Source organism: Anarhichas minor, unplaced genomic scaffold (assembly GCF_050575085.1).
Source record: "Anarhichas minor isolate MPS153535 unplaced genomic scaffold, ASM5057508v1 ptg000136l, whole genome shotgun sequence".
NCBI classification, from domain to species: domain Eukaryota; kingdom Metazoa; phylum Chordata; class Actinopteri; order Perciformes; family Anarhichadidae; genus Anarhichas; species Anarhichas minor.
Genome location: NW_027466582.1, coordinates 3,403,201 through 3,423,469, shown reverse-complemented (window position 1 = coordinate 3,423,469; position 20,269 = coordinate 3,403,201). Strand labels below are relative to the sequence as shown.

General features: G+C 41.5%; 1 protein-coding gene across 1 annotated transcript; it reads left to right on the top strand.

The window, feature by feature from the left end:
- The first annotated feature begins 17,955 nt into the window (after positions 1-17,955).
- fkbp3 (FKBP prolyl isomerase 3) lies at positions 17,956-19,993 on the top strand. The gene is made up of 7 exons (XM_076083771.1): positions 17,956-18,082; positions 18,440-18,541; positions 18,651-18,749; positions 18,855-18,990; positions 19,097-19,164; positions 19,270-19,367; positions 19,641-19,993. Exons 1-7 carry the CDS (start codon positions 17,978-17,980, stop codon positions 19,693-19,695), a joined length of 663 nt encoding a protein of 220 aa, XP_075939886.1. The 5' UTR covers positions 17,956-17,977; the 3' UTR covers positions 19,696-19,993.
- The last annotated feature ends 276 nt before the right edge of the window (positions 19,994-20,269 follow it).

The following is a 20,269-nucleotide window of genomic DNA, read 5'->3' as shown; positions in this document are numbered from 1 at the left end:
CTAAAAAACACACGGTACGCTTCCTGCCCGGCACCAATCAGCAAACAGACACACTCATCAGGTAGCAAGTGACCAAAATGGAGCATTTATTGTTGCAGCTAAAGATAACGGTAATTGTATACTTCCATTTAATTAACTGAATAACATAACCTTTTATTCATGCTTTGCTGCCAGATATTGAGAATGATTGCATCATGGCCTCCTGATGATTAAGATAGCTCTTAAATATTGTAATCATTGAGTCATTACTCACATTGTTAGGGTGTAGGCTTCACATTAGGCTGTCACATCATTTCCTTGTTGTAAAGTTTGATCATGTTGTAAATATTTACCAGCACCAAGTTGAGCAGAATTAAAAGAAAATCCATCCTTTAATCCCCAATCCTCGTGTTTTGTATACATGGCTAACATAGAATAAAATACTTTCTTGTTAAGCCACACGTCTGCGTTTGAATAAATGTTGGACGACAGTCGGCTGCCGGTCTACTCAGACATCTCGGTTGTTGCGGGAGGTCCGTGCTGGTATGCAGTGTCTGGTGTCAGATTGGGCAAATTCTTCACATCCAGTAGAATAAAACACTTCACATCCAGCTGTGACACAACAGCAAGTTCACAGAAGATGAGCAGCGAGATTCAATAATACATGTTGATGCTCTGCTGTGTTTGTGGCTCAGTGAAAACACAACTGATTGATCCACAGCTGACCTCATACACACATTAGGGTCAACACACATCCACACACACACAGAAAGGAGCACTCTCTTTACTCACATCCAAATATGTGTCGACTTAATGCAGCACAGTGTCGTACTGTTATAGGAATGAGTTAGCAAGTTAGCATAGCTGCTTTTATTACTCTTTTTGAGTGTGAGTGAGTGTGCTGCTGCCTATCAGGCAATCGGGTAGAGAAAAGTGTGGGAATAATTGTAAGTTTGACTCTATTATTACAAAGAAATGAAAGTGATTTCTCATAGTCCTGAGGGGTTTTCTTGCTTTATATGTCATAGCTTTAAGAACTGAGCTGACTGAGCCAAAACGTACGATTATTCAGCTGTTACTTTTTCCTTCTGCCTGTTTTTGTCAAACCTGTAATCTCTTTTTCAATATTCTATCTTGAACGTGGTCATTAAGTGTATTAAGGTGACTCAACCTGCAATCCAGCTATAATTATTTCCGCCAGGAGACTCATGCAATCACTTGTGTGTGTGTGTGTGTGTGTGTGTGTGTGTGTGTGTGTGTGTGTGTGTGTGTGTGTGTGTGTGTGTGTGTGTGTGTGTGTGTGTGTGTGTGTGTTCAGGATTGAGTGTGCACCTCTGTGTCCGTCCACGGCTTATCTCACATTCTGCTGCAGCAAACTGCATAATATTTTGGGTGGCCAGTTTTATGACTCACACTTTTTCAGAACACCTTTTATTGCCTGTTTAATACCGCCATTGACTCCTCACTCACGACTCTTAACTGACCTTTAACAGGTAGGGGCCGTGAGTGATAACACAGCTGAGAGCATCACCCATTAGGGGAAACCCATAGACTGTGTGTCTATGGGGAAAACAGTTTGCTCACTTCTGTTATTTTGGACGTTGTGTTAACTAACAGCTAAAGGAAGTACACAGTTGTTCCGCACCTTTTTATTAGACATCAACCTAACTATTACACACGTGTCGTCACGTCTATTTTTTGGATGTGCTCGAGTCTGAAAAATAGATTTGAAGCCTAAAAAAGTGCTTCAAGTCACAGTTACGCCCTGCACAAAGCTGCTGCACTCATCTAAAGTGATTCAAATGAGAGTGTATCTGTAACGGGGGTTAGCCAATTGGGGTTTCTATTCATTCAATCAAACATTACAGCAGTGGTCTGTTGCAGCCACCAGGCAGAGATATTCACTCTACTCAGTGCACTTTTCTAGTTTACATCTTAAATCACAGCTTTGCCTTGAGCTTTCTGCACTGCATCGACATCTAAGAAATATGGCTGCCCGCATAATTATTGTAACAAATCTTACCATTTGCATACCTTTTAAATTATGTTTCCTGCCACAGCTTCTTCAAGGCCTTATGAATAATGTGATACATCTCAGTCCTATGGAGATTGGATACCCATATTAGCCCATGCTAGCCCAGCAGCCAACAATTATTGATGAATTACCATATCATCAATATTTAAGTAATCTCTCACTGGGTAACCAAAAAAAGAAAGATTATAATGGTCTGCAATTTGTAAAATATTCAGAGCAGGAATTTTTTAGACCAGTTTTATGTCCGTGATGAGGGAGTAAGTGTTCCAGAGCCGTGGCGTCTTCCTCTCCCATTACCAGGAGGGCAGTCGTCCCCACTGGCTCCAGATCGACAGGGGAGTCAGACGTTGTGAAGGACAATTGGCAACTTGTGAAAATTTAATCAGGGCCATAAATTAATCAATAAAGGGGGAGGATAAATGACGCAGGCGCATGCACCTAAATGATGGCAGGGGAGGCCCCGTGGCCCGCTGGTCCACTCACTTCCTGAATAAATCATGTCCTGTGAAGGCCTGGAGTGAGCAACTGCTCCTACACTCAATATCGTTTCCCTCCTGAATCTCGCCTGTGTGGATCTCAAGGCCTCGACAGAGAGCAGGGGGAGCTGAGTCTGTATATTCACCACACCAAAATAGACTCAACTCAGAATATTTATCATAGCACCAGATCATTTCTTATGGGAGCCAATTTGAGAAAGGCTTTGCATGTCAATGTCAATGTCATGTAATTAAGCCTTGTAACACAGTGTACCTGATTGCTATGTACTGTGGCATGTTGGGACTTAATTGCTACGGTCTTAACTCACAGGGGAGCTAGCTTAATGTTTTCCTCTGTCCATAGGCACTTCACTTTATACTCCATGTGTCTTGACTATAATTAAAGGGTATACCTCTGTTTACTACATTGGCATGGAACCACAGGAGGCTGATGGGTTTAAACAGTTGGCTGTTCGTGTAGTTATTCAGTTTGAGGGACTAGATTACTAGCTTGCTCTGCAGAGATTGTAACAGTTTTGAGGCCATAGCCACTGTAGTAAAATGAAACATCATCACACACAACAAACCATATACAGCTTGTTTAGAATGGAGAAGCTGCACAGCTGGTCTGTCCAAAAACAAGTGGGCTTTTCCTACGAACTGTTCCCGATGTTCAAGGTCGACTGATTCCCTAATGGGCTGCACGCGAAGGCTTCACACGGCAACATCCCGCTGTTCGTCTGCAATATGCATTCACACATATTTGGGTTTGCTTTTCGAGCCAAGTGATTGTGAAATCGAAAATGTGAGGGCACCTGGCGTGGTAATTGGTAACTCGAGCCCACGCAAGGATAAATCTGCAGGAACTAAGTCCACAACGAATTGAAAATGCATGCTTGTGGAAAGAGTGTGGAAGAGAAAGACGGAGAGAGATATTTTACTTTAGGCATGGGATCTATATGATAGATGAAGAGAGTCAAAAGCAGGGAGAGAGAAAATGAGAGCCAGACGGGGGAAGAAGAAGAAGAAGCTGCCACAAGTGAGAGAGTCAAGTGTGAAAGAGAGAGAGAACAAGAGAGAGCAAAGCAAAGACAGAGAGACTTAAACTGGCAAAGCCAACCTCGGCTTCCCGTTGGCACTGTAGTGCGCTTGGAGCTAGGTGTGAGTCTAGGTAACCAGCAGCATGGACTCTCCTGGGTACTGTTCTCTTGTATCTCATCCTCAGCACTCAGTGGAGCACAGCAATCGCTCCTCTCCACACCCTGCCACAGATCTGCACCCACAATTACACCCCAAATCAAATGAGTCTGGGCCTGAGAGATGGAGGAAGGGGGGGGGGGGTTTGAACAGGGAAGGGGAGAGAGGTAGAGAGGAGACAGTGATGGTTTGGCAGATGTGCATACAGATGTATCATGCCAGCTCTGGATCTGAGTGGTCTGAGACTGTGGAGAGTGAAGCACACCGAGTGATTTAGAATTCATCTAAAGCCTGTTGGTTTAGAAAGGCCATTCATGCAGAGAAATGACTTGAGCTTTTTTGTAGAGATTTGCTGTGAACAATAGTGCACGAAAGATATGTCCCTTGAAGCCGAAGCAACAATTTTTTACTTTTTTTTTTTTATGCAAATGGATTCCTGAGATCTACATTTCAGCCGCACAAAAAGGGAACTAGGTTGATGCCCTGTGAAGACAGACGAAACAGAAAGGTTAGGAATTGAAATAGGATCAGATGTGCTCATTGATGATGCCAGAATAGAGTCTGGCTGTAAAAACGGTGAGTCCAAGAACAGAACAGAAGGAGCTGGAGGAAAAATACTTAAACCATTTACCATCGCTACAGATCCACAATCAGGATATGTTTCAATTTTTGAAATGTGTAGTCTTCAGCTCCCACCGACTCTGCCTCAAGTTACATCATTTGATCCCTTGAGGCAATTTATCAGACTATCACTCAGCTCCCTCTGGAGCCACAAAAAGGCTTTATGAAAAGTAGAAGCACTTAAGAACTCCCCAAGACCTGTAAACGGACTACTTGGGTACAATTGGTGGAAGTCCCCTTTAAAAGTGAGCATCTCCCCCATGCATTGGTAAGTGCAGTCCTTAAAGCTGCACTAATAAAAACGTTTTTATAACAATGGATCAAATGACTATGTGATGTGAAAGGAATCCCACAGAAAAATAGTTTTAGCCATTTAGCATTTTGCAGCTCATTGTTTTGCTTTTACATCATTATTTGATGGAACCAAATTGTATTTACCTACAAGGGTCTTCTACGATAGAAGGATTGGCAGAGATGAGTAGCTCAGTGTTTCTGGCCGCTGTCCACTGCAGTGACTACTATGCATGAAAAGGTTACAAAAACTATATAGAAAGAAATATCTGTTCTGGCATTTTCCCAGTTCCTCCTCTCTTTGTTGCTTCAACATTTTATTCACGTCACACCCAATGTTGTCGCTTGTGATGCATGGCCCTGCAGTTATTCCCTAAAATCAGCAACCACTGCATTCGGTAAAGAGTCGACATGAATGTGGTGTGGAGACTGATAAGGAGAATTCCTCAGTTGAATGGCGAAACAATGAATACATTGGGATGGAACTCTTGGAAGGGAAACCATTGCCTTTGAAGAGCAGACAGGTAAAAGCTAAAATTGTCCCAAACTGCCTCATCATTCATTGAGTTGGCCCTCAGCAGCACTCTCATTTTGAGAAATAAGAAGGTTGCACAAAGCCTCCAAAAAGGCGAGAAAATGTTTTTTAACTGTTGAGCCCAATGATAGAAATTTGGGGACATTAGAACACGCTCTAATATTTGAGCACACTGTAAAAATACCCTTCTTACATCTCTTGTGATCGAAGAAATGTATTCAATGGCCTTTTGAAAGTGTGCTTGTCACAGCCATACATGCATCATTGATGCAAACAGAAAATCTCTGTAGCATCACATACTGCAGCATGTCTTTCAAAAGGGGACATACTCCATTTCCAGTCTTGTGTTTATATAAATCTGTCATGTTTTTCATTGTGTATGTGGAGAATATAGAAACAGCATTGTACGATTATGCTAACCAAAACTATATTGTTTTTGCCTGACGTTATTAGCATGCAACTTATTTCTACTTGAGAATTAGCCGTTAGCATCAGTTTGTGTGGCGCAAACTGATTTAGTTTGATACGTAAATCTCTAACCGCCGCAGTTTAAATAGGTTGATCCAACTCCCACTTCTAAAAAAGGTTAAATTGACGGCACAAAACATGAGCAAATTCTTTTTTTTCCTTTAGGTGTTTGCTGTGTAATTTTCTATAATGTCTGCAGTAATTTAGTCCACAAATTGGTTTGTTGCTTTGCGTATGAGACGGATAGCATTGAACTGGCAACAGCATGTTTAAATTAGTCCGATTAAATAGATTTTCTTCTCAAGTGTAGACATTAGTGTCTGTACTGGTTTGTAGAAATGAATTTGACTTTTAGGATGAAAGTAGTAAGTAATTCGTAAGCATTATGAGCAAATGAGTCCATGGTCAGGGATTTTCACACATTGTTTAGACATTGGACAGGAATGCCTAAGCAGTGGAGAAGTGTGAATGCTTCAATGTGAATGACTGAAAGTGGAAATGAAGGAGACAACAGGGTGACTGGCCCATTGCACTTAAAAAAAGACACAGAAAACAAAGAGCTTTTCTCTGTTTTCCTCCAGAGAGGGGAACAAGGGGTGCAGGAGGTGTGTTATTCTGTGTGAACGAAACCGAATGAAGAGATTGGTAGTGAGGGGAGATAAGGTTCATTAGAGGAGGTGAGCAGGAACAAAGCGTAATCTCCATTTTAACCTTACCTTTAGAGGAGGCCGCAGTTGCTGCTGTGATAAAGGACTAGTGCAGCCCTAAGCTATGCATGGAATACTGATTAATCCCTTACCATTGTTATCAGGAGACGTCAGCTCAGGCCGCGATGGTGAATCGCACTCAGCCGCTGTGGCTCAGGACATTTTTTCCCTCTATCTATCCCTTTCTCTTTCTTTCGCTCTTGTCCATTCTCTGGGTCCATTTGTCTCTCTCTTCATGAGGGGAGAATAGGCGCCTAGGGCCTTTGATGGGGTAAGGGGGCGTTAGTGTTTTGATAAGTATTGATATCAATCTTATAAATCTAAATTTAATGACCCAATGTGCCTGGACTATGGACATTTGTCATGGAATCCTCATATGAGGAATAAAGCTAAATAGGTTCTCTGAACGCTTGCTTGTGCATCATAAACTATGGCGATGACTACCCCATGTGCTTGTGTTATCGACCTACCCTGCACCTTTCCATATATGCCGTACGGTAACACAAAAGAGGGGATGTTTTCTCGTGGAGAGCACAAGGCGACTGTTGGAAAGTGAGAAAGCAATAAGAAATGTTAAAGGGGAATGATTAAAAAAAGAAGCAAGAGGAATAAAAACACAGAAAGCAGAGATCCTACGGAGGAAGAGCGGTTGAGCCTCAGCATGAGTTCTTACCGTCCTTCCCTGTTTCCCTCCACCTACTCCTCCTCCTCCCTTCCCTCGTTCAGACTGTCTCTCTTGATGGATTGGCCCATCAGTTAGAAATAATTAGGATGAGCTGTAGTCTTGTCTTGCTGAATGCAGTATCACTAGGGAGCAGGTTCAAGCCTTAAAAGCAGAACTCCATCCTGCCTTCACTTTATATTCCTTCAGGGGAGGTTTGCACATAAAATTGCATCATTCCACTTTATTACTCTGATACCTCTGTACAGGATCATGCAAAGACAAGCAGTTAAAGTCAAATAGCTGATGATTTCACCTGCTACTTTGTGGAAACTCTACGTGTGCAGCATGTTGTAAGCTGTTATTTTCACCTGCAAACGCGCCAGCCTCAGCGTGATCCAACGGATAGTTAATGCACACAATATATAACTCCTGTCAGTGCGTAAATGATATCCTGGCCTGAGCCTGAAGGCACTACCACATACACATTTTCCCCCTGTCTCTGTTTATATTTTCATTCATTTTTATGTAGAGAATCACTCACTCCTCAGCAGATGCTCTTGTCCACTGGAGGCCACCACTCGATTCTGCAGATTGCTGATTAAACCATTTTCATACTTAGGCCCCTTAAGTGTATGCTGTTTATTAAACTCCAACATACTGTTATGATAAATAGTTAAGTGAGATGCATCGTGGGACCTTAATGACTCATAGATGTCCCAGTGTTGAATCTAGAGTAGAGATTGAAGGTGATGAAAAGATTGCCATCTTCACTGAGTGGCTGTATGACTTTAAAGCTGCTTTAACCCATATTACATTAACAATGAATAAAATGACTTCCTGTAATGTGAAAGGTGTCACTCTTTGTGGCAAACCCAAAGAAAACTATCATCAAATTATTCAGTTCTCCTCATTTCTATGAAGCTTTAAACATCTTTCAGTCCATTTTGGCTTTTACGGCGTTAATGTTTTCATTTGTCTTTTTTCTCGGGCCCTCGGCCCAAACACGAGCGCCTGCTCGTGTGCACCCACACGCGCGGATACACACAACCACTCCAGACAATTGCAAAGGAGACAATTGCACTGCCACCATGGATTGGCTCACCATGCAACTCCTATCCTGCAAACCAGCCTTTGATCAGCACCACGGACAGCAGCCAAAGCGCCAAATCTATCAATGTTTGGCCGCTGGTCTCAGCGGCCAAACAAGTTATCACAGACACAGTAGACACGACAGTATAGGCGCACATTTTTCAACATATATGAGGTAACAGTTACATTGCTTTAAATCCCTGCTCATACTTTATAACAACAAAGAGAAACCTGTAGGCCCACGGGCGCACAGCTGAAAGGTAGCCTGGTTAGTTTGTTTACATGACGTAACATAAGTGCAAAACAGATTCAGTGTGGACAGAGAGTGTCCAGTGTTGTTCTTCGACCCTCGCTTGCTGTTAGGACACAGTCAGAAGGCAATTTATGGGCCGCTGACATGTTTTGGGTCCCTGTGCAGCTGCACCAGTTGCACCGTCGATATTTACGCTCTCGCTGCTCCCAACCTCATTTCCAGACACAGCACGTGGCTGCAGTGCAGTGGTTTGCAGCTCTGATAAACAAACTGTACGCTACATGCCCAGACTTACAAAGCCAACGAGCATTTAACTGCTTAAGAACCACACGTTCTTTCTCAGGAGTTGGTGGAGACCAGTCCAAAGCTAAAAGGACATTGAATATTAAAATTGCATTTTGACCAAAAACAATTCCAATTGAAAGCTAATAATTAGTATGGACCTGGTGGATGTATATAGAGCCAACTGTTTGCTAACATGCTCGCCATATTAACTTAGTAAGGTGATAATATGAGCAAAAATGTTTTAATGCAGCTTTAAAGGCTCACCCGCTACATACCAGTTTTTACTTACGGGCAATTTAGCAACAAATCTTCATGTAACAATCACTAATTGAAGCATGGAAGCACTCACTGCTTTCTGATAAACTATCTCCTCCTTAAAAGTACATCATATTGGCCACCAGAAGAAGAATTTTTCTACACAACACTGACAGTAACGATATTTTGGGCTGCATATATGGCTGTGCATTCATAGAAATACGATTGTTCAACCCACTGCAGCTTTAATACAAGATGTTGAGGAACAATCTATAACACCGCACTACATTAATCGTATTGTCTCGGTCTGTGAGAGAAAAGAGGATGCCAGATAGTTCTGCCCATTCCTAATGGCACCTATCTCCACCTGGTTGTTATTGCCATCTTGGGACACCTTGGCCTGCCTACTGTATCTGTCGTCTGCAGCCTCTCTGTCCTTTACACTGATGAGCCCTGAGCCCCCGTGGACCATCTCACCCTTCCAGAAAATGGCTTTTTTTCTTTTGCCAGGACAGAGTGTGACCTTCTACTAATACCAGTGAACACTGCCATAATATCACAGTCATCCTCCTCATCATCATTGTCATCACCCTCTATTCTCTCTCTACTCTCTATTTTAATTTTTGGGGTTTGGCATGTATGTAGGCCTTGACGAGGCATAAATAACACATGTCTTAAAGCTAGCGAAGTGTTTGTTCATCCATTCATACTCTCTCCCTTGTTACTTGTTTGAGCAATTTATTCTCTTAGATGGAAGGTTTAACTCGTCTCTCCTCGAGTGTTTCTAACGCACATTGAACCTGTGGTCACTGCCTTGCCCACCTGAAGAACATTTGGAACAACTCAGACACACCCCGGGGCTGTAGTTCATTCCCCGCACCGATTCATTATTCAAACATGACCTTTCTTCCTCCTCCTCTTTAAAACCTTCATGAATTTCGTCAGAGAGACAGATTGGTTGGCACCTTCAAAAATGCAAGGTGGTAGAAGTGCCAGAGACAATCTGGGACTGGCACTTTTCTCTTCTCCGTTATTGAGATGAATGGGATTGTGAGAGCGAATGAAGTGAAGCGCAGAGCAGCGGGGGGCTACAGCGGGTGAATCGTTGGTTGTGTTTTTGAGCCTTTTCGAACATAACGAAGGAATGAGAGAGTGCGAGAGGCAGACGCATAAAAGAAAAAGTGTGTGTGGATAAGTGCGTATGTTTGCCTGAGTGAATAAGTGTGTGTGTGTGTCATTGCCTGGGTGTTTGTTGAGCCTTTCATGTTCATTGCATGGTGCCTTGTCCGTGTCAGGCTTCACATACTGATCAAACTCTGAGCCTGAGTGGCTCAGCTGGCTGGAGGGGACAAGGCAGGAAAGCAGCACATTAAAAAAAAAAAAGAAATGACTGGTCACCTTTTTTGGCTGTTGTGCTTTAATGTCCCGTGGTTTGGCACCAGGTGTGCACCCTGAGCATGCACAGGATTTAACACACAGCACTCCAACCTCTCAAATGCCCTCTCTCCCCCAGCCATCCCTCTCCAAAGTGTATTCAAGCACATGCATGTGCACTCAGGGAAAAAAAAAACTGAAATCTGCTCACAGAGTAGGTAAATAGCAGTATTTGAAAACAACATAATGGCTTCATGGCTTCCATGACACCATCTGTCACAAGTTCACCCATATTTCCTGTTATGCTTCACCTCTAAGAGGAGAGATGCTGCCTTAGAAATCCCCTTCAGGCGGTGTTTCATAAATACTAAGTACAAGAAACATGTTCTGTTGTCAATAAGTCTTCTCTCCGCAGTCATGATGTATTTTAGATGGCAGCCACAGTGAAACCTGCTCCACCCCGGTGATGGAACTGAAGGAAAAAGATGGAATTCCATCCACTGAACGCAAACCCATTTTCAATTACACAAAAAAAAACTCACGCACGGTGCGTACGCCTGTGCGTGTTTGTGTTCTTTTTAAAAGAAAGTGATTGCTCTAAAATGCGATTCAATCTTTGAACAAATTGGACAAAAAGTTGCTACATCCCAAGTTTGAAAACGCAGTATAAGTAAAGCGAACTTGCTCTGTGTTTTATTTGACATCCTGAAAAGCTAAGGACATCCTTTTTTATAATATTTTGCTTGAATGTTTGACTGTTTTCGAGTGCAACAGGAGGTTAGTGCCAGGCCACGTTGGGCATCCTGGCATGGATTTAATGGAGGCTGATGCAGGCAGTGAATCCCTTTTGGACGCACACCGCTAGATGAAACTGGGTATTGCCAACATGTCAGTCTGTATCACCGTGAAATATATTCAGCCACCGAAATTATTATATTTTCAAATGATGAACAAAAATATTAAAAACAACGTCATGATCCAAAGTAATAAATGTGTGCAACAGCTCGTCCTTCTCTCTTTCATGAAATCAAAAATACTAGCTTTCCATCATGCTGTGTGCATTCAAATCAAATTAAGCTGAGAAGAAAGCTCATAATCCAAACCATGCAGTCTTGACATATGCCTTTCACTGTCACTTAGTTCTGCTTCTGACTCAAAAGCTCGCTGCAATCAGCATTCCCTTCACTATCACCACGCATCGACCACATCCATCCCAAGGTGTCCCGTTGAGAATTGCTGGAGTTTAAAGCATGTTATACTGGTGAACACAAGCGCGTAGCTCATCCCAAGGTTGGTAAACACAAATACAAGCTGGTGATGGATCCTTGAGTCGGCGATGTGTGCGTCTGGGTGAGATGGGGGCCTTGATCTCCCGGCTGTACGGCCGGGGAAGATCGCCGGATGGAGGGGTGAGACAACATCTCTTCAGGGGCAGGTGTGTGCGTTTAATACTTATGTGTGAGGTGTGAATGGGATACGCACAGTGTATCTTTTGTGGTTGTAACATGAGCTGTGCATGTTAAAGTTGACACACAAGTGCTTTTTGTTGGAAAATGTAAGTGCAGGCAACCTCTTTCCAGTGAATGAAGCGCTATGTTTTTTTAACCACACAGGTGATAGGGATTGTGTGCAAAGAGCAGGACATACACCCTATTCACATCAGACAGCAGGAGAAGCTCAGGTGGAATAAATAACATTAATGATGCGTCCATTCGGCCCTGAGTCAGCTCCAAGGCTCCAGTGTTGTGCATGCTCACTCACTGACACGGCTTACTGGGCCACTCGGGGTTCCATGCTAACATCACCATGCTAACATGCTCATGATAACAATGCTGACATGTTGCTGTTTTGCTTGTAGCCTACAATATTTATCAGTGTTCACCATCTTGTTAGCATGCTACATTAGCACTAATCACAAAGTACAGCTGAGGCTGCTGGCAATGTAGGTTTGCAGTAATTTGGTCATTAACCAAAGTTTTAAAGAACATTTTAATTTTTTGACCTGATGATTGTGTTCGAGGAATAGTCAGAGGATCACTTAGGTTATTACAGTTGATCAATTCATCCCGAGGGGGAGAATAATCCATCCATAAGCTGTTGTGGTACTTGTGGTACAAGTCGCTCACCGAAGTCCTTAGGATTTATCATCTAAGAACCATGAATATCTGTGTAACATTTCATGGCTATTCATTCAATAGTTGCTGAAATATTTCAGTCTCGACCAAAGTGGACTGACCGACTGACTGATAGACAGACATTGCCGTCCCTAGAGAGCCCGCTACCAACTCAGATAAAAAACATTATTCAGGCGATATTACATCTGTTCAGTTAGCCTGCAATGTAATTGCTCTTTACTACATATTTTTATACGACAGTTTTTAAACTCAGGCTGTATATAAAGTCTGGAGACAGACTAAATGAAATAATAGCTGGAAAAAAAATAGAAATAACCTTTTACTCCCGCATTTATAACAAACTGTATTTCTTTAACAGTCATTTTAAAGGCATGAGAACAAGTAAATCGTGAGCGGTGGTTGTCCTCGACAGAGCCATGAAGTTATTATGCGGCGTTTTACATGTATAAGTTGCACTGAGGTTGCAGCCTTGAATCTCATTGTTTAAATGCAAACAGACAGTGTGAGAGTGATGCAAGGAGACGAGAGTTTTGGGAGCATGTGGCTCAGACGTCTGTCCGTTTAAGCCCTGCGAGATATCATACTGGGACCAGTTCCAATAGAAACTTCAAATCCATCTTTTCTCTTTGGTTTCTAATTAGCAGTTAACAGATGAAGCATCTCGGAGACAGAAGGGAGAGAGCACGTAGTGGTGTACAGCAAAGCCTCTGGTGACTGATACCAACCCCGTATGCCACCCAGCTCTTCTGATTTTGAAATTTTTCAGGTGAATGATTTCCCTTTTTCGTTGCATGCCTGTGATCGGGGTTGGGCTGATCTCAGTTAAACTCTTAATAAGCCCCATTTCACGGCATGCAGCCAAGAGATTAGATCTGACAGGGCAGGCATGGGCTAGTTCTGAGACTACAGATCTGCAGGCTAAGCTCTGGATTGGAAGTGTTCCAAAGCCTGGTGCAGCTTGTTGGATGGAGAGCTCCTCGTGCATGATGATACCAGAAGCATGATTGTGTGAAATGCCACACTCCCTATTGATCAGCCCACCTGCTATATCACACTTTAATCCAACCTTTTGCTGCCCTCCCAAGAGACATTATTATTATTAGTGGATGTTTCATGCAACGAGGTAACAGTTTCAACTTTCTCGCTGCCAGATGTTGGTGGAACTGCTGACCTATGATTTACTCTGACAGAGCAACCCAGAGGTGCTTTACCTGCATCTCATGAAATGTGAGCTACAGCAGCATATGAATCATATTCCATATGAAGCTAAAGACGTGTTCTCATAGCCCGGTGTACAGGCAGGTGAACTCAGCTTGCCATATGGCTTAGGGGGGTCTTATTAGACTCTGAGCAGAAAACACATTATCCACAGTAGACCAAGGCCACCGAGGGATGATTTCTATTATGAAAGCCTTTAATTCCACTGGTGTGAGTAGGAGGGGGGAGTGGAAATGTGGAAAAACGCTCCAGGAGAAGAGCTGCTCCCTGGCTGCTTGGCTAATGTATGGGTGGATGATATCTTCAAGGTCTACTGCTGACTGGCATTGAAGGGGGAATGTTAGTTCTCTGGTTTGTTCCCTGAACACAGTTTTGTTAGTTATTGATAAAACAAATGACCCATCAACTGATCCTCTTCCACTTTCCCCTTGTTGCTCTCTGTCCTTTAAACTTTTAAAGTTAATCAAATCAACCCTCAGGGTGTTTGTTGTAAATAGATGTGAGAGTTTATGAGGAAACTCAAGGCCTGCAAATGAATGGATTTGAAAAGCTTTGTTGAATTTCCTCCTATAGTTACAATGGTTTCACTGATAAACAACATAACAAAAGCTTATTGATCTAATTCATGCTAGATCTAGCCACAGTACATCCACAGTAAATGTGTTGTTCAGACAGCGACACAAAAAGATGCTTCATATGGGTGCAGTTACAAGGTATATCTAAGTTATCTTTGACAGAATTTCTGAAAGGAAACCGACAAATGAATGGCTACAAACATGGAACGACTCCTACTGTTTTCTTCCTTTTTGCACATACATAAAAACAGATGCATACTTTGTGTTTTAACCATAAACACTAACGTACCACCATCCACCCAGACAGTGATTTGTAGGCTCTGTAGCATCATTGCAAACCTTTTGTTCCCCTCACCATGCACCTGTTATTTATTTACACTGTTTATGGTATTTCCTATTGTTGTGCTCTTCAACTGGGTGAATCATTGCCATTTTCCCTCCTATCGAGCCTTATAGTAAACATCATATATTGAAAATATCAATCTTTTGTCAGTGCGTCACCCATATCAACAATGTGTGCATACTACCCCCTTGAGGTCAAAGGATGTAACTGCAATCAGAGTGGACTTCTGTAGTGACTGCGGTGATCTATCTGCAGTACAAATAATGTATCATCAGATAGAATCGTCAGCACAATATATTCCTGTTAATATGGGGATTCCACGCTACAAATCTTACAAGCAAACTCATTAAATATACCTTCTGATCTAAAAATCTGTAAACATAAAGTACATGATGTCAAGTTATATGTTAATAGGTAGAGTTATGGAAAATGTGTACACATAGTTAAGCATGTAACTATTAGAGGAGGTTTAGAGGTGAAGTAGACTTTCCTCTTCGCAGCAAAGACATTTCAATATCTTCTTGACGTAGCTGATCATATCTTTGTTCCCTGAGAGGAAATATTAAGTCTGCTCAGTGTTTCAGACAGTATTCATCCTTATTTGGCATGCGCACAAAAACTGAATTGATCCAGTATAGGATGACAATATGTCAAATAATATGACTTTAATGGTAAATTAGAGAGCTAACCAATTCATAGCCCCATAAAGACAGAGATTTAGATCCTTGGTGGAGCACTATGACATATTCAACTGTAATCATGGAAGGTAAACATCAGCTCACCGCCGGATTAACCTCAGGAATAAATATGTCCTACCAAAAAGCTGCCAATATTGGGCTTAAATCGTGACAGTATCAACTTTACATCAAATATACAGTATCTTATTTTCTATTGGTGCCAAAAATACGCAGTTTTTCCATGACGCGTCCAAATCTGCTTTTCAGAATGCCTTTTAGGGATCAAAATCAAGCTTTATATTTGATAGTATCTTACTTATATACCTTGACTGAGAGTTAGCCACAAAACGCTGAATTAAAGGCTGCTCACAAACATCTGACCGATGTTTGTGCAGGTGCTTGAATTGAGTGTAACTAAGGACATTTTTTTTTACGTGAGGATTACATTGTTTGCAATTTCTGTCCTGAGAGGCGCATCTTTGAGAATGTGTGCCGCTTGTTTATGTAACCTGTAGATGTGAAGAGCTCTCAGGAGCTGCATCAAATTAGATTTCTTGCTGCCTTGATATGTGTGAGCTCGTTTAAGCTCCACCGCTTTGCATTCCTAAGAAATAGGCTACTTCATCACAACACGATGCAACAGACGTGATCCTCAGTCGCCTTGTCTTTCCTCCTGAAACTTCCTGTGGCGCAAGTTTCATCCAGACACTCGTAAACAAAGACAGACACACTCATCACTCCAAAATGCGGAAGCAAACATAAGGCTGCCGGCATAAGAATCAAAGAAAGACAGAGATAGAGAGATTTTAAATTGTTGTAGTGAGTGATGACAAAAAAGTGTGCAAGAAGTCAACATAAAGAAAACATCACGTCTCTATATCAAAAGGCAGTGGAGGCCCATTTATTCCTTTTTTTCTTGTTTCATAAAGTACAGAGTTGTAAAATAATTTAAATTGTTCTAAATTAAATTAACTTCAACAGTTTGTGCTGTTGGTACTATCTATCTTTCACAGGCATCAAAAGAGATGAGTTGAGATGAGACCATGAGAGGTTTTCCTCTAAAGGAATAAATAGCCCTCCTCCCACTGTAACTGCTGCTGCCCCGTCAAGACAAGGGTAAGAACTCTGCATGAGCCTGTGCTACAGGTACAGGGGTCGCAAATCATCATCTCACTGTTTTTTAAAGGTTACTGGTGAATAGAGGCAAGATCTTCAGTCGAACAGTATAGGCGCAAACTGAAAGGCTGATGCAAAGATGAGACTGACATGATGGCTCTGAGAAAGGCTGCAAACAAATAAGTGATAAAACTGCTTTATGTAACCCGTCTGTACTTTCTTTTTTTCCTTAGGATCAACATTACCATGAGCATAAGCATTGGCTATAATATGTATTGTTGGGAAGCATACAGCAAGTCTGTAAGTAACACCTATACGATGTTTTAAGGGATTTTGTACCAAGACAAAATACAGCAAGAGAGTACTTATGTGAAATGGTACTTTAACTTTAAAAGTACAAAAAAAGTCATAGTATACTATGTCGAAAAAAGTCACAGACTAGAATGTAAAACAAATCGTAAAAAAGTTAAAGTATACTATGTCGAAAAAAGCCATAGTATAGCATGTCAAATATAGTGATACTAACTACAGTAGGTCGAAAAGTCTTAAAATAGTCATCGTATAGTTTGTCGATAAATTCATAGTATGTATGTCAAAAAAATGTTGTGAAAAAATGATAGTCGAAAAAAAATAATTGGTCGAAAAGAGTAATAGTATAGTATGTCAAATAAAGTGATACTGCAGTATGACGAAAAAAGTCTTATAATAGTCATAGTATATAGTACGTGAAAAAAGTCATACTATAGCACAGGGGTGCTCGACCAGAGAGTTCCTTAAGGGAGAAGAATATGTTTACTGTGCAGGCTGCTGAACACAGAGCAGAGAGGAGCGGACAAGGGAGGTTATAACTAGAAGTTGTAAAAATGTAAAAAGTTAAATATGTACAGGACATGGAGCCTCGATTTTGTTCCACTATTGGGAACACTTGTGGGCACTAGGAACAATGTTGGATTTGTAGAATACATTATTTCCCATTTTTTGTAAAACAAACTATCAAAGCAATTCAACTCATGCTTTTTTATGATTTGAGAGATGCGGGACTTGTATATTGCAGTGAAAAAGAGGCCCCATTGAATAAAGTTCAGAGGGTTAACCTCCAGTAATAAAAGACAGAAACATTGTTAAACTTTTTAGTAAGGAACTATTTCATTTCTGATTTTTCATTTGGATTTGATAGAAATGTAATTCAAAATGCTAGGAAAGAGCTTGATTCTTTGTAACTCATCATTGGTAGTTTAAAACAATTGTAAGGTTTTGTAAAATATGACCATTTATTTCCCTCTTTTTCTCAGTTCATTGAAACGTGTATTTGTGTATTTATTTAACTGTCCACTAGGTGGCAGACACACAGGCTGTGGAGAGACGTATGTTGCTCAAATACTGATTTAAATCCTTCATTCTAAGGGCTACGTGCTCTTTTACAGTTACGTTTTCTACTGTCTGCATATCTTATGCATTTAATACTTGACTGATTAAGCGTTCATTTGTCCCGTAATGAGCTCTCCACTGTTGGTTTTAGTGTGTCTTACTAAATAGTGAAGAATATCACCTGATAGTATGAGGTAAATCAAATTGCATTGTATTACAAATACCACTGCAGTCAGGTTCATAATAAAGCAAAAAACTTTTTTTCCGGTTTTATGATGCGTCAGGAGGGACAAATTTAAGTAGTTCGCCTCTCAAAATGGCGGATGAACCAACACGGGAGTGGAGCGATGAGCAGCTCAAAAGTGATGATTTGCCCAAAAAAGACCTTATAAAGTTCATCCAGGACAATGGAGCACACTCGGTATGTTTATCTTTTTAATTCGGTTGTGATTCGAGGTTGAATATCTGCAGATTTAAATATTACCGCTCACTGGAGCTGCGGCATGCTGCGTGGTTAGCTAAGCGTAGCCACATCAGGACGGCTGTTTTAGCATCGTGGAGGGAAGATAGTACAACAATGCGGTCATATTTCTACCGAACAGTCCTGCGCATCTCATCATATAATTAATTCATGACGTCTGGAGCAGAACGGTCGCGTTTACTGTTGAACATGATTTTTGTAATTAATTTGAGTCGGAGCAGCACGCGGATGATGTTAAAAACAGTGACTGTTACCATCTGCTAACTTTCTCCCTTTTTATTGCATTTTCTCTTCCAGTTCCTCAACGAGCACAAGCTGCTGGGAAACATAAAAAGTGTTGCCAAAACGGCAAAGAAAGAACAACTGATAATTGCCTACAATCAGCTCTTTGAGGGCAAAGTAAGTGTGATATTAATGATAATTTGCATCAACCACACAGATTGCAGTGAACTCATTCAACAATGAATACGTGTGTGTGTGTGTGTGTGTGTGTGTGTTTCATCTGCAGAGGTTTAAAGGATCAGAACCAGTCGAGGAAGTGACGGAGCAGGTCAGAGCTGTGAAAATTGAAGAGAAGCCCAAAGAAGCCACAGAGGTTGTGGACGAGGTACTGGTCCAAGACGTTGAGTTTTACGGGGATTGTTGTTGACAGGATGTTGATTTTTGTCAGTTTTGCTCTGCACGTATACTTACATATAACTACTTCTCTTAGGGTCCGCCCAAGTACTTCAAGTCGGTGCTGAAGAAAGGGGACAAGAGCAACTTTCCAAAGAAAGGCGACAATGTGAGCTGCTGGTACACCGGGTCCTTGGAGGATGGAACCGTCTTCGACACCAATATTCCCACAAGTATGACAGACCTACACCCAAAATATTGTCAATCGGACCTGTTCTAGATTAAATTAATATCCTATAAAGGTTCTGTCTTCAGGTTTAACCCAGTTTCTCTCTGCAGCGGCAAGAAAGAAGAAGCAAACCAAACCCCTGACCTTTAAAGCCGGCCTGGGCAGAGTCATCAGAGGGGTGAGTAGTTACGTTTTGCTCTGCATCCAAATTTATTTTTAAGTCTTCGAGTATGACACTTCTTCTCCACTGCATGTAGTCATCAGTAACCCTTTACTTTCACAGTGGGATGAGGCCATTCTGACGATGAGCAAGGGTGAAACAGCTCGGGTGGAGATTGAACCAGAGTGGGCCTACGGGAGGAAGGGTCTCCCCGACTCAAAGTATCCTTTTCTCTGGCTGGTTTTATGCTTCACTGTGTAAATATATGTTTTAAACAATAAGGTGATGCGTAGTTCATTTTAGTTTAATTGCCCCTCCTACACCTGTGATCAGGTTTTTCCGGTGTTGTGCGGCTGTAAGTGTTTTTGGGGGCGAGCCTCCTTTTGGGAGTGTCAGCAAACTATTGTTTCCTGTACTGCAGTTATTTTGTTTGGATGAAAACTTTTCTAATTTTGCATTGACTGCTGTCTATTCCTTAACCTCAACTCTACCAGAATCCCCCCCAATGCAAAGCTGATCTTCGAGGTTGAGCTGGTGGCTGTGGATTAACTGATCACCGCTGACCAGCATGCACCGCAGTTTACGACAGGACAAGAAAATGTTGAATTGCCTTGCTGTAAAGATTGACGTTAGAATGGCATTTTTTTTTATTGTAACGTTCTGGTTCTACTTTGTCTCATTCACCACGTTTAAAAGAAACGGGCAGTTATTACAGCGTTTTAGGTTCTGGCCAAAATGTGATGGCTTGTCAATAATGTACATATGAGACACCCTGAAACCTTATTCTCTGCATTTTCTTTTGCATATACAATGTAAATGATTAATAAAACCTGTTTCAGAGAATAAATGTATGCAGCAGTTTCATTTATGGTTTTCATTTGATCTATAGTGACCAATTTTAAAACTTTAGTTTGGTTGTGAAAATTGTGCAGCTTAACTCCATGTGAGTCACTGGTAGAGGAACACTAGATTTAGCAGTTTCTCTGGTTTGGTATAAAACTACATTCATCTTCACTGGTTTCAGATTTACTTTCACTAGTTCAAATGTTTACAGCAGATGCCAATTTAGATACGAGGGCAGAACTGCACATTAAGTTCAGACTTGTTTTCTGGTCTGATATAT

Bases quoted from the DNA above. Each gene is read 5' to 3' on its own strand.
- fkbp3 (XM_076083771.1), top strand. From the start codon at position 17,978: ATGGCGGATGAACCAACACGGGAGTGGAGCGATGAGCAGCTCAAAAGT. The intron at 18,083-18,439 runs GTATGTTTATCT...TTTCTCTTCCAG, and splicing joins AGGACAATGGAGCACACTCG to TTCCTCAACGAGCACAAGCT. The intron at 18,991-19,096 runs GTATGACAGACC...TTCTCTCTGCAG, and splicing joins CGACACCAATATTCCCACAA to CGGCAAGAAAGAAGAAGCAA.